The sequence below is a fragment of the Podarcis muralis genome, chromosome 4, assembly GCF_964188315.1.
Source record: "Podarcis muralis chromosome 4, rPodMur119.hap1.1, whole genome shotgun sequence".
Classification (NCBI taxonomy): domain Eukaryota; kingdom Metazoa; phylum Chordata; class Lepidosauria; order Squamata; family Lacertidae; genus Podarcis; species Podarcis muralis.
Genome location: NC_135658.1, coordinates 33,572,295 through 33,586,528, shown reverse-complemented (window position 1 = coordinate 33,586,528; position 14,234 = coordinate 33,572,295). Strand labels below are relative to the sequence as shown.

Below are 14,234 nucleotides of genomic sequence, written 5' to 3'. Positions count from 1 at the left end.
TGGAATCTCCTCACCTGAGATCTACAGATGAATGGTGGTATATAAATTTAATAAATAAATATTTAAATAAATGGCTAGTAAATTTTGCTCCACGGATCTTAAGTCCATTATACTAGAGTTTAGCAAAACCATTCTTTCTTGCTTCTGTGAATTTCTGTTGGAGCCTTGAAGCTCTGAACATTAGGCATCAAACTGTGGCGCCAATCCTAAACATACTTATGAGGCCCGTTGAACACACCAGCCTTTTCTGAGTTGTTCTTCCCTGATAGGCTTACAATTGTGTGATGAGAGAATGCCCCACCCCGCTATTGCGTCTTCATTGGCCCTGCCTATTCACCAACAACATGCTGTGGGGGAAAGTCTGAAGTAGAGGGCCTGCTGCAAGTGCTCAGCTTCCTTTTGCAATTGGGGCTGCAATCACTTGGTGGTTTATTCTGTTTTCAAGACTTCTCCCTAACTGTTAAGTTCCACATTGTATCTGAGCGTTCACACGACATGAAAGTGTCTTCTGGACCTATAGTGGAATACAGTGCAAGTTCAGTGCTAATTTCTGTGTTATTTACTTACAGAGGGGAAGAACTGTTTGCAAATAATATGGAAATGAGTGGTAAACTTGCATTATATTCCACTGTAGTTCTGGAAGGGGGTTTTACATCATGAGAGAGCTGAAACATAATGTGGAAATCAACAGGGAAACATTGTGAAAATGAATTAGACTGCTATGTGAATGCAGCCTTAGAAGGGTGATCAAGCAGGGTTCCGAATCATGGGAGTCTACATTCATATTGTAGCTCCCTACTTCAGACCTTCAAACACATGGGGACAGGACTAGTAAGAAGACAATAGAGGGCAGGGCCATAACAGGGGTGGGGCCACTGAGTGGGCAGACTTGTGAATGTGGCTCCTCTACACATGTTTATTATTGCTTGCTTATTATTGCTTATTATTAGTGCTTGAAAATGGGACGCAGGTGGTGCTGTGAGTTAAACCACAGAGCCTAGGACTTGCCGATGAGAAGGTCGGCGCTTTGAATCCCCGCGACGGGGTGAGCTCCCGTTGCTCGGTCCCTGCTCCTGCCCACCTAGCAGTTTGAAAGCATGTCAAAGTGCAAGTAGATAAATAGGTACCGCTCCGGCGGGAAGGTAAACAGCATATCCGTGTGCTGCTCTGGTTCGCCAGAAGTGGCTTAGTCCTGCTGGCCACATGACCTGGAAGCTGTACGCTGGCTCCCTTGGCCAATAAAGCGAGATGAGCGCTGCAACCCCAGAGTCGGTCATGACTGGACCTAATGGTCAGGGGTCCCTTTACATTTACGTTTACAGTGCTTGAAAAGAACTACTAAGATGACTTCTGAGTAAATAAGCATAGGATTTTATAGTTGGTGTGATTTCATTCTAATTAAAAGTGGTTTGGGTTGACACACATCAAAGAGACCACATCAACTGTTCTATTCCTTTTTCTTTTTCAAAAAATGCCCTAAAGGTTGGTAAACATGCAAATTTAGAACAAGGAACTGAGATTTAAGTTTCATCTCTTCATGCTTGCCAATAGTGATTCTTGAGGCCAACTAGCAGGAAACAGATTTCTGCAGGGAATGTTGTTTTCAGCTAATCTGTATAATGATGTAGAAAGGTAGGACGCAATTGTTAATTAAGCCTTAGTTGTTGGGCTGTGAATATTTCCATGAAGCTGTAATTGCACCTCTAGAGACCTTTTTTTATTGTGGTTAAACCCAAGTAAGAAGAGAACCTGGATTCTCACAGATTTTCCCCCAGGGCTGTTGGTTTCCACTAGATGTTGCTGGGAAACTTTGCTTGTAAATTCACTAATGTTACTTAGAGAGAAGCAGTGTAGATTTCCATAATATTATTTTAGCAAAAATATCAAATACCAAAATTCCTTGTAAAATCTTGAAAAGGTTTATCATTGATAAAAACAAACATTTATGGCAATAAAGGTTGAAGGATGTGCTTGCAAGTCCAAAAGTCCACTTTTCCTTTGGTGGCTTTCATGATGATCACCTGCTGAGCCTGTTTTTTTGGTAATGTTTCTCTGTTTTTAATGAGTGATTATAATGTTTATATCTTATAAGCCACCCTGTGTAGTGCATTTACACTAGAAGGGTGCGATAATAATGCCTTAAAATGCATTTAAATGCTTGTATGCAATAGAGGCCACAAATTTTCTAGTATTGAAATATTTATAAAACAGTTAAATGAGAACATCCATCATGGATGCATTAGCTGAGATCCCTGTATTGTAGGGGGTTGGACTAGATCATGTATAGGCAAACTCGGCCCTCCAGATGTTTTGGGACTACAACTCCCATCATCCCTGACCACTGGTCCTGTTAGCTAGGGGTGATGGGAGTTGTAGTCCTGAAACATCTAGAGGGCCGAGTTTGCCTATGCCTGGACAAGATGACCCTCTGGATCCCTTCCAGCACTATGATTCTATGAAAGGTGGGTTAGTAACTTGTGGATTTTGCAAATCTGGCTTTCACAGTGGGAGACAAAGAGTTCTGTGACGAGTCTATTGTTTTTCCTTTTTGAAAAAATAATAATTTGGAAAGGTGAAGCAGAGTAGCTCTCCTTGCACTGGGTATGGTTGGTTCATTATGCCGAGTCATTTCACAAAATTAAGCATAGTATGGTAGTCCAAAACATCTGTAGAGCCATCATGTTGGGGAAGGCTGCTATAGGAGGCGCATGAGCCAGATCAGGAGGCAACATACCTCACTTAACACATTAAGCACTGTAACTCGCTGTAATTGTAGTGCACTGTCATTTTCTGTCATGTTTTGCTGTGCTAATTAGGTGTCTCAGTAACACCTGGCAGGGTTATTCACAGCTGACTGCGACCTGTTCTTGCATCCTGATTCATAACAAACACGTGAATGATATAATTGCTGGCAGCATGCTCTCAATCGTTTAAAACAGTTGACTTTTAACAACCTGCCAAACAGTGATCTGGCATCTTAGGATAAGCACAGATCTTCCCAAGTGTACTCCTGTTCATATAGTTAAGGGAGCTGTGAAAACAACAACAAAACCGTACCTCTAAACCCACTGGACCATGTTTCTAAACGTTGGCATGTTTGCCACAACACACACCTCAGCCCCATACAATGGAATATTCTCCCAGTGGATTTGATGCTGATTCGCCCTTAGAGGATATACTCTTCTTTTCAAGGTAGGTTCTATCAGACTTTCCAAGATTACTTAGTTTAAAAAATCAAAAGACGTTAGGGTTTATCTGTGAGTAGTTTTCTATGTGCATGGGTCTTTTTGTTTGTGGGTGGAAAAGCCTAAATTAATCTGAGCTTCCACCTATTAATGAAGTGGCATAGACGCAGTATTAGCACCTCAGCAAGAACTAACTTGAAGAGTATAGAAGAATTTTAAACTTATTAGATTCTTGTTATGAGTCTGACTGGATTGAACCATTAGCTATATCTGGTGTGTGTCTCCCCTATTCAGACTGCTTTTTTAACAGTACTGTATGCCTAGCTGCTGCTGCTGTTGTTTGTTTTTCCTAGCAAGCATTATATGAAAGTTGAAAGGCATCCATCCTATTAGTTCAGTTGGGGTTTTTTTGGTCACATTGTCTTCTAGTCCAGTGTGTACTTTGAGACAAGAGTAACCAATACCTTATGGGAGAAGGTGAAGGGAGGCACAGAACACACTAAGGCCTCATCTACAATATATATTTAAAGCATTATACCACTTTAAACAGCCATGACTTCTCTTAATGAATCCTGAAAACTGAAAAAGGGTGCTGAGAGTTGCTAGGAGACCCTTACTACTCTCACAGAGCTGCTATATCCAGAGTTCCCTGGGTATTGACTGTTAAAAGAGTCTGGGAATTGTAGCTTGCTGAAGAGGACATAAGGGTTTCCAAAGAACTCTCAACAAACTACAGTTTCCAGGATTTTTTTGGGCCTAAATCTATTTCATTGAATTGAGACATTTGAAATGCTCCTTCTAACCGGTTGACAGACGTAATCTAATTTGACTAGAATGCCATTATGCATATCAATTTTTAATATAAATTTATTCTGTGATATAGTGAAGCAATATTGTTGGAAGGAGCCCAGAGAATTGTGCCTGAATAATAAATTTATCTAGCTTTGAGTACATAGCATTTGATACAGATAGCATTAGAGAGGAGCTGTTTCCATGGAGGCATGGGCAAAGCATAATTCCAAAACCCTGCAGAAAAACAGTGGCTTGGGTTGGGTAACCCTTTCCCCCTGGGTTTCTTCTTCTGCGCAATGCAGGAGAAAAACTGTACCCTCCCACCTTGCACACTGGGTGTGTCTGCCCTGCAGGCTATACATGCACAGCTATAATGTTTAAATATAACATACCACTTGTTAGAATTCAGCGTGTGAAGGCCAGCTGAGTTCCCTCATACATTATGAGGATTGACTATGCAATTTGGACCGACACACCTTTTCCCCCTGCTAACATTACACCCACATGTGGATATCTAGGTTAGGTGATTTGAGAAGGAAGGAGGAATCCTGATTTCCAGCACAAATACAAAGATGATCAGAAAGCATCACCTGAGTGGAACTGCATTTTGTGAAGTTTGTTGGAACAGCCTTATTCTATCCATAGCCTTATTCTCAAAACAAGTCTCGCTGAGTTTGGTGGGGCTGACTCACCTCTGACTCTATAGAACTGCACCTAAGTCAGGATCAGTACTTGGGGAAATCTCACCAAATTCATTGTGTGACGTGTCTCTTTGTCAGATGCTGTGGGAGACAGTGGTCAAAAAGTTGCAAACAACACTTTATATGGCTCTGGGCATATAAAGGACTAATAGCTGCAGAGGGCTTATATTTCTGTGGTTTAATGGGAATACAAAAGAATGGGCAATAATGTATTTCTCAGAATACATTTACAGTACATGGCTCAATAATCCAGGGGAAGTCAGTCCCCCAAATAAGCAAGCAAGGAGAATATTGCACAAATGCTGCTCATTGGCTTCTGCTGGGTCTGTTCTGACCCCTTTAGTATATCTGTTTCTCTCTGCCAATTAGCAGGACATTGGAGAGAGCTCACCTCTGGATGTTATGTGTCTTGTGGTGATTTAATTCCCATCCTAAAACTACAAGATGTCAGACAGACAGACAGATAGATACACACAAACACATGTATGTAAAGGGACCCCTGACCGTTAGGTCCAGTCGTGGACAACTAGTGTTGTGACGCTCATCTCGCTTTATTAGCTGAGGGAGCCGGTGTACAACTTCCGGGTCATGTGGCCAGCATGACTAAGCCGCTTCTGGCGAATCAGAGCAGCGCACGGAAACACCATTTACCTTCCCGCCGGAGCGGTACCTTTTTATCTGCTTGCACTTTGACGTGCTTTCGAACTGCTAGGTTGGCAGGATCAGGGACCGAGCAACGGGAGCTCACCCCGTCGCGGGGATTCGAACCACCGACCTTCTGATTGGCAAGCCCTAGGCTCTGTGGTTTAGACCACAGTTCCACCCGCGTCCCCCATATATATATATATATATATATATATATATATATATATATATATATATAATATTATGTGTGTGTGTGTGTGTGTACATAAACCATGGTGAAAATAAAGCCAAGAAAACTAAAGCAATTGTTTTAGATTCAGTTCAGATAATACTCATACATAAATGCGTCAACAACAAAATCACCCACTCCTAAGTATTTAAGAGTTTTATGCTGCCAGGCAACGATGAAAAACATCTTAAATGTGGGTTCTTTGTGGTTTTGCTTTTGCTTTTAAGCACATTTGAGGGTATGATCTCAATTAAATGTTAAAAATAATTGCTACAGTATAGGCAGTTGGCATAATTTGAATTGGTTTTATTTTCACCATAGCGTCTGTACTTGGCATGAATAGGTAGCCCATTGCTCTGCTTATATATATAAGCATTTTTGCTTTTTTCCCTTAAAAAACCCCCTAATTTATGAGAAACAGAAACCTTATTTATTCAGAGCTAGAGAAACTTTATGAAAATCATGGTGCAAATTACGAGGGTGGCGGAAGCAAGGAGATTCTGTACATGATTAGATCACAGCGGAAGTATGATCAGCCGCCCTGTCATAACACCAGTGCTGCCAGTGTGGAGCACCGGGTATTGAGGCCTAGATGAGTCATGTTAGAAACACTATTTTCAGATGCCTTCTATCACCTTCCCAATCAGGAGGGAAGTGATTGTTAAGTATTTACAAATGTGGTTAAGAGTCAAAATACGGATAAGGCAGGATGCAGATTTATTGAAAAGCTCCTTTACATGTCTCTGTGTGTTCATCCATACTTTGGTTTGGGAGGCTGTTGAAGGATTGCTTTACATATCTGGAAGAACTAGTTTCTGGCATTTACTTGAGTAACTGAACCTTATACAAAATACATTTGTGGCCTGGTGCTCTTTGTCACTCAGCATCATATGAAAAAATAGCTAATATGTGAAAAAAATTATATCTCAAGCAAGGTATAAGGCTTCAGAAATGTATTTCCTTTTTCTACCAAAGAGAAGTCGTGTCCTCCATCATGGAGGGCATGTGTTGCGGTGAGATCACCGTAAGCTGCCTCCCTGTTGTAGGGTGGGACCGTTTAGATGGCCACAACACCCCATTGGTTGCCCCTCTGTTGCTGGGGCAGAAATTTGGCTGGTTGGGATGACTATTGGCTGCTGAAGGGCTATTTAAGCTGCTGCACGTCGCTGGAAAGCTTCTCTTTCTTGCGACGTGCAGCGGATCAGCTGCCCTCCTCTCCCTATATTTAGGGTTGTTCTTTTGGCCTTGCTATGCCTGTCTAGGGGCAGGGGCCTGGTAGGAATTTTGCCATTTGGCTGATTGGCTAGTGCCACTTTGTTTTTGCCTACCGTGTAGCAAATTGCCACAACTTTGTAAGGTTGGTGGTTAGGCATTTGGTTCACTGTTTTGCGGAGGGGACGTGGTTGGCTGTGCCTGCCCCTCCATTGCTGCTAGGGAATTCTGTTAAAGGAATCCAGGGGCTCGTCTTGCCTTTGTCCGAACCCTGTCAAGGGGCTAGCTAGAGCCACGCCAGAGCCCCTGGGAGCATCTGGGGTGAGCCGTGAGATTGAAGAAGTTCTCGCTCCCCCAGGGTGCTTTCCCTCACTGACATATGGTGGTGCCCAGTGTCAGTCCTGTTCCTGCCACTGTGCAGGTTCAGGTAGTCTGGAACCAATGCCTAAGCAACCACTCACATGCTGTAAACAATAAAGTTGTGGCCAAAATTAATGCCAAAAACCTTAAACTAAAATCTGTGTCTATTGTGTCTTTATTTTGGGGGTCTTCACATGCAACTGCTTTGACAGGTATAGTCAGGTACAGTGTTAGAAACTGAGATTTGAAAGCTAGGAGCTAAATAGCACCTTAAATCTAGGTTATGGGCGCAACAACAGAACGTCCAGGTGCACTTTTACTGTATCATTGTATGTTATTTTCACTTACATATTTATTTTTATGCAGTTTTATGCCCTTTGGTAAATAAGGGTTGGCTGGAGAACTGTATTTAAAAATTTGCATATTTTGAAGGATGGCTGCCTTTCAGTTCTCACAGGGTTTCAGGAAGTGGGACTTTAAATGCAAACTGAATCAAATTTCTCCCCCATCCCTAAGCAGCAGTCACCCAGCCTCCTCCTCTACTCCCCATAACATCAACCCCTGGAAATGGTTATAAGTGACAGTTATGGTTTCTCACCACCACCACCAAGCCAACAGACTACCCATCTCTTCACAGTGGCTCCAAGAGGCAGAAAGGAAAGAGGGAGTCTGCTGTTTTGGCAATATTTTCTTATTACAGTACCATAGAGCTTGGGGAATGGGAAGATGAACTATTTTTCTTAATTCCTCTTCTGCTGTTCCTCTTCTATATCCTTTTATATCCTCTACTCTGAGAGCTGTCATAAGCAAGAAGGCTATGAAGCTGTGTCGGCCATAGTAGTTGTGGTGCCATGAGGATTTTGGCCAATTATGGTAGTGCCCTGTCCTTGTAAGCCACTAATTCTTAACAGGGACCATATTTGGAACTGAGGAAGAGTCAGCAGCACTGGCTCTGCCCATTCAGCTCTCATGTGAGTAAAGGCACAGGCAACATTACTTTTATTTCTTACTTCCCAACTGTGAACAGCATCTTATGCTTCCCATTGTCCACGTAAGCTGTTTACTCCTACGATCAAGCTACACATTATGCTTAATGTATACCATCTTACAGCTTTTTCTTTAAATCAATACAGATGTGTGTATGTGTATTGCCCATTGTTTTTGGGATTGTGCATTGGAAAGAAAGAGTTCGCTCCCATTGGTGAGAAAGTATGTTTGAGCACAGTGTGCCACAATCCTAAGACTGTTCCAGTCATGCAAATTCCCTGTTTGTGTTGACAATCCCAGAAGGGGAAAACAAAAATCTAGTCAAGTGAATTTGCTTTGGGGCATGATTGAAAAATTAAGTGTGAATGCACCTTTTAAATTTCCAGGAGCATACTGGTCCTTTGCTGACATCCTACCTTCTTTGTAATTGAACTGACTGACTGGATTGGTATGCAGACTTTAAGATCTCTGCATGATGGAGAATTCTTAAAAGAACGGAGTGTTGATTTCTGTCTTGATAAGCAAGATGTTGAGCTATTGCATGGACAAAAAGAAACTAGATGAAATTGTTATGAAACATTTATTGACTGGCAAGGATTTATTTATTAAGAGATTTCAAAACCTCCTCCCACAGCAGTCTCAAGGCTGTTAAAATTTTTGTTACACGCCACCCCAATCTCAGAGTTGTGTGATATTCCAGGTGTGCTTACCCAGGGTTTGTGTTTCCTTCTGGAAATGAGGTGCAGCACAAACTCTGGTGTCTTTATGATATATGCTTTATTTACACACATATACAACCTGAACCTATGACAGAAGGGTTCTCAACATTACACTCCAAGAGGGTCTTGCTTCTCCCATAGGCATAGCCCTGGATTCAAACAGACATCTGCCATGGCTGGGCCTGCCTGCAGCTTTTCTTCAGCTTGTAGATCACATAACTCATTTGTCACATCACGGCTCTGAACCCTAAACGTCTAACCTAAAGTACTTGGCTTCATCTCTTGAAGAAGAGGGGCCTCACCCATTTGATGCCTCACACAGAGTTCCTTTGATCCTCTGTAGTCTTATTAATGGCCCACCAGGCAATTTCCTCACAATGAAGCTAACCAGCTTAATTAACCTTTCAACACTTGCCTTAATTAAAGGATTAACAGTGTCTAGCACACCTTAATGCACAGGGTCTGACTTAACATACCTAGTCTTAACACTCCAAGCATTGATTAAATTCTAACACCTACTGGACCCAGATCACATGACTGGACATGGTTTGAAAGAAATATGTGCTCTCCCAAGCCCACATCCCCATCAGAAATGACAAAGGAGGCCATGTACCCATCCTCAAAATTTGTCATGAAAATTGGAAGATACTTGGAGACACCTTTTAGTAGAAACATTAAGTGGTCTATATTTCTTGCAGTGGACATGCCAAAAAGTCATGGAGGTTATTTGTATTGGTATAAATGATAAAGCCCCACATTACTCCTGTTCTGGATTTGTCTAAAAAATTTCTAAAAATGTTCCGGATCTTCTAAACCTTTGGAAACCTTTATATTGTGGGGTTATGGTTTCTGCAGTTGCCAGGTTCCATACATCTTTATGCCACAAATATATTTTCAGGCATTCTGCTCTGGATAGCCTAGCAGCTGCCAGCAGCCATATTGCCGTTTCTTTAGATTGTAATCTTTGAGATTTACCAGGTTGATCATTGAGGCTGGGAACACTGCAGAGCACACTAGTCTAACTGTTTAGCAGAATACCACCCATCCTTTTTTCTTCCCCTATCTGACTGTGTGTTGTGTGGGCATTTTTTTAAAAAATGTGTCTACAATTCAGTGACTTGGAGCCAGGGTTTCTAAGATACTCTGCAATGTGACCCTGAATGGTTTGTTTCTCTTGTGTACCTGGTAAAGTTATAGCATTCTCTTAACTACTACTGTGTTCAGTTAATCTGAATCTTAACAAAAATGATTATTGATGTTGTGTTATCTGGCATAAATGTTTCTGAAAATTGGTTTATTTGATTCTACTGGGAATGTTTTCCTGGTCTGATTGAAGGCAAAAAAAATCTCACCTGCCCAAACACTGCACAGTTAATCTGATTTTTTTCAAAATCTTTCTCCTTCAGCCTCTACAAGTAACAGGGGGGCTGAGCCAAAGACTGGGACATAATCACACTAATGCCCAGGCCTCTGTCTGCCATTAGTCCTCTGGAAGAGAGCCCTCTGCTTAGGAGACTATCCTCTCCAGAGCAGCTCAGGGGAAATGAAGAGGAACAGAAAATGCATGTAAGTAGAACACACAGGCCTGGTTCTTCTAAAGCTTGAAGGATAGAGATGTTTCGATTCAGCTGATTCTCATCTGGATGTGCAGCTGGCTCCAGCGAAAAAACATTTTATCTGAGGTGAAGTTGAAGCTCTTTTTATAAATGGTGGATCTGCGACGGCTCATTCACACACCTTGATGTTGTGGTCACGAAATGACGGCCATGCATATATGAAGAGGGTGGCGTATATGTGCATCAGCAATATCTTTGCACATTTAACAACACCTATTTTCTAGACTAAACAGTACTAAATTTGGTAAAAGAGCCACCTGACCTATGAAAGTTAAGTATCTTAAATTTTCTTTCTTGAATGAGAAATGGAAGGAGAGTAAGCAAGTGAGAAGCTCTGCTAGGGCTCTCTAGGTTTAGGTGCTGATTCTGAGAGCAATAAAACACACCTGCAAATAATGCAGAGTGCTCACGCTCCTGTAGAATATTTACGTTAATAAAAGGTAATAGGAAAGCTGCAGCATGTGAGAGAGATAAAGGAGGCGTGAGCTGTGTTCACATGTAAAAATAAACCATGGCTTGGTATTATGAGGATGAGCCACAAGGAGCTTTGGGCTCACATGCTCTCCCCTTCCTTCGCCAGCAGAGGTGTACTTAGGGTTGGCAAAACTGCCCTCCACGTGGACACACACACACCACCTATCAGACTTTGGAGTGTAGGACATATAGGTGTTGTGGTGAGATAAAACATGGAAGAAGCTTCCCGCCCTTGCGGTAAAATTATTATTATTTGTTGCAGAGGGTGCCAATGCAACTTCTTGCCACAAAGGCACAAGGGACCCTAAGTATGCCTTTGTCCACCACCACAGTGGCAAGGAGGAGTTTGGAAACTGAATGCTGCTTTGTGGTGATGTCTGAACCCAGACAAACTACAGTTAGTCCTAACTGTGATGAGTAGAAGCAAGCCAGCTTCAAACAATAGGTTATGAAGGTGACATATATTTACGATTAACCACACTTTACTGTTCAGACATAACACTAAATCATGGTTAATATGAACCAGTAGTGGAAGCTTGGGACGCGGGTGGCGCTGTGGGTAAAAGCCTCAGCGCCTAGGGCTTGCCGATCGAAAGGTCGGCGGTTCGAATCCCCACGGCGGGGTGCGCTCCCGTTGCTCGGTCCAGTTCGAAAGCACCTCTGGGTGCAAGTAGATAAATAGGGACCGCTTACTGGCGGGAAGGTAAACGGCGTTTCCGTGTGCTGCGCTGGCTCGCCAGATGCGGCTTTGTCACGCTGGCCATGTGACCCGGAAGTGTCTCCGGACAGCGCTGGCCCCTGGCCTCTTAAGTGAGATGGGCGCACAACCCTAGAGTCTGTCAAGACTGGCCCGTACGGGCAGGGGTACCTTTACCTTTACCTTTACCTTTAGTGGAAGCTTCCAATTTAATGGCTGCACTGGAAGGGGCTCAGGGAGGGGGTGTGCACTTGTGCAAGGATTGGAGTCAAACTAGATTTGATTGAAGAGATTGTCCATGGAGAGAACCATAGAGCACATGCTTTGCACCCAGAAGGTCACAAGCTTAAACCTTAGCATCTTAGGTGGCGGATGATGTGAAAGACGCCTGTTTCAGAGCTGCTAGAGCAGGAATGACTCTCCAAAACCATTGGAGACGTTGTTGGGCTGCAGCTTCAATCAGCCACAGCATGACCATTGGACAGGGATGATGGGAAATGCAATCCAACAATGTATGGAGGGCCCCAGGTTCTAAAACTGCTGCCAGTCAACAGTGGACAGCAGCTGGCATTCAAAGTCATAGTGCCTCTGAAAGCAGACATAGAACCTAGTCATTCTTCTAACCTTTTAAAGGCATCAAAGTTGGTGGCCATCTCTACCTCTTGTGGGAGTGGATGCTATAGTCCCAACTAAGCGCTGTATGAAGAAGTTACCCTTCCTTTTGCTGTTTTCCTGACTTTAATTGCTTTAATTCCAACTGAAGCAGAGTACCGTATCTTAATTGTCCTTCCACCACAAACATGCCTTTTGTACTAAAATATCATTAGGCCTGGAAAAAGCAGCATGCGGATTATGCTGAAGAATACAAGACGCAAGATAAAAAGCTTTACGTATTTAAGATCCTACACATTCCACTGCTTTTTCCACTATTTTAAGCTATATATCTTTTCTCTTTGTCTTACACGTTGTATCTTCTGCTTAGAAACAATTGCGTTTTTGGTAGTCTTTGTTCAGTTTATGGGAAAATAGTCATAGATTTATACACCTGCAAGTGGTTTGTAGATGAGGCCTGGTGTGATTTAGCAGTGCTGAGGCTCAAGAGATTTAGTTTGTGCAGTTTTGGCTTTGAAAAGACTCCCCTGGAGTTTTTAGCAGTGTTGCTTTGGCCTGAGTATTGTGATAATCTAAGCATGCATGCAGAAGTTTTTTGTTTACCCAGGGGCAATTACAGTGAATCGGCTTGCTAGTGGAGAAATCCTCTTTGGTGTTCCAAAGGGAGCTTAAAGAACTCTAAAATGATGTATATCTCACATGATGACCTGCAAGAATGAACAGAATACATGCAGCATCTATATTAATCCTCTGCACTATTAAACATAGAAGAAAATTAGTAGGACCTGGCCAGTGTTTGCCACTTATTCTGTGAGATTTCTGGCTGAATCGATTAAAGCAGGGTGGGTGGGATTTGTGGCCCTCCAGGTATTGAACCTCAACTCCCATCAGTCCTAGCCAGCAGGTTCCTAAGGTGAGGGATGATGGTAATTTCAGTCTAGCATCATCTAGAGCAGTGTTTCCCAACCTTGGGCCTCCAGCTGTTTTTGGACTACAACTCCCATCATCCCTAGCTAGCAGGACCAGGGGTCAGGGATGATGGGAATTGTAGTTCAAAAACAGCTGGAGGCCCAAGGTTGGGAAACACTGATCTAGAGGGCCACAGGTTCTCCACGTCTACATTAAAGATGTTGGGTGGAATTCAAAGTAGCTGTTAGAAGATTGCTCCATCAGTGCAAGTAGTTCTGCTTGGCTGTTTGAAACACTCTCCCATCTAACCCCCCCCCCCACATGCTGTTCTGGATGTTCTCCTGACACACACGTCCCGAGTTGGGAAGAGGGAAAGCCTTATTGCACTAGTGGGACTTGCTGTGCTGGTTTCTAACAGCACAACTATTCAGTTGAATTTTGCTCATCATTTTGCACCAATATTCTGAAACAGCTTAGTTTAAGGAAGGGGTGGGGGAAGAACTAGGTAAAAGGTAAAGCTGGAGTAGTGGATCCAGAAATGGGCCATACTCTTTAGACCATTTTGAAAGCAAGGTGAGGACCACCCGCCTGTTAATTACGGATGTCGTATGAATCATATGATGCCAGGTGACTCTAAAGTTCAAAGCCATGGTAGCAGGCACATGCACATCTCCCATGTTTGTTCTAAAGTCCCACATCTCTGAGATCAGAGGTAAACCTCTGCCTTTTCTTTTATATTATATTTAAAAAGCAATACTAGAAGCTTATCTTAATTGGATATAAGTCTTTGCCTGTTGCCTTTTAGGTAGAGGTAGAGGCTTTTTGTACCTGCTGGCTTTTTCTTGTTTGCATCTTCTAAAAAAACTAGGCAGAGGCTTATCTCCGATCTTAGCACTGTGGTCTCACGGTGCCAAGACTAAAGATATGAGTTCCCTTATTGCTTACTTTAGCACTTTGTGCTTATGGAAATAGCAGATCTCAGTGCCTGATGCCGTATGATACCACGTGACTGGCAGCCGCAGTTTGCCCAGAATCGCCTTGCAGGTCAAATCCAGAGGCCTAGTCTTTGGGCCAGAGCTTCCCCATGCTAGGACAC

General features: G+C 42.8%; 1 protein-coding gene across 4 annotated transcripts in view; it reads left to right on the top strand.

Moving 5' to 3' along the window:
* Positions 1–14,234, top strand: part of GRAMD1C (GRAM domain containing 1C) — a 62,145-nt gene that overhangs the window by 5,403 nt on the left and 42,508 nt on the right. Inside the window, exon 1 of one of the 4 annotated variants that reach the window (XM_077927161.1) lies at positions 9,812–10,396. The exons of 2 other annotated variants lie outside the window; for them this stretch is intronic. In XM_077927161.1, coding sequence (XP_077783287.1) covers positions 10,289–10,396 — 108 coding nt within the window. In that variant the 5' untranslated portion in view covers positions 9,812–10,288. Of the gene's footprint in view, positions 1–9,811; positions 10,397–14,234 lie in introns of those variants that run through there. One more of the 4 variants, XM_028726558.2, reaches the window with a different exon arrangement.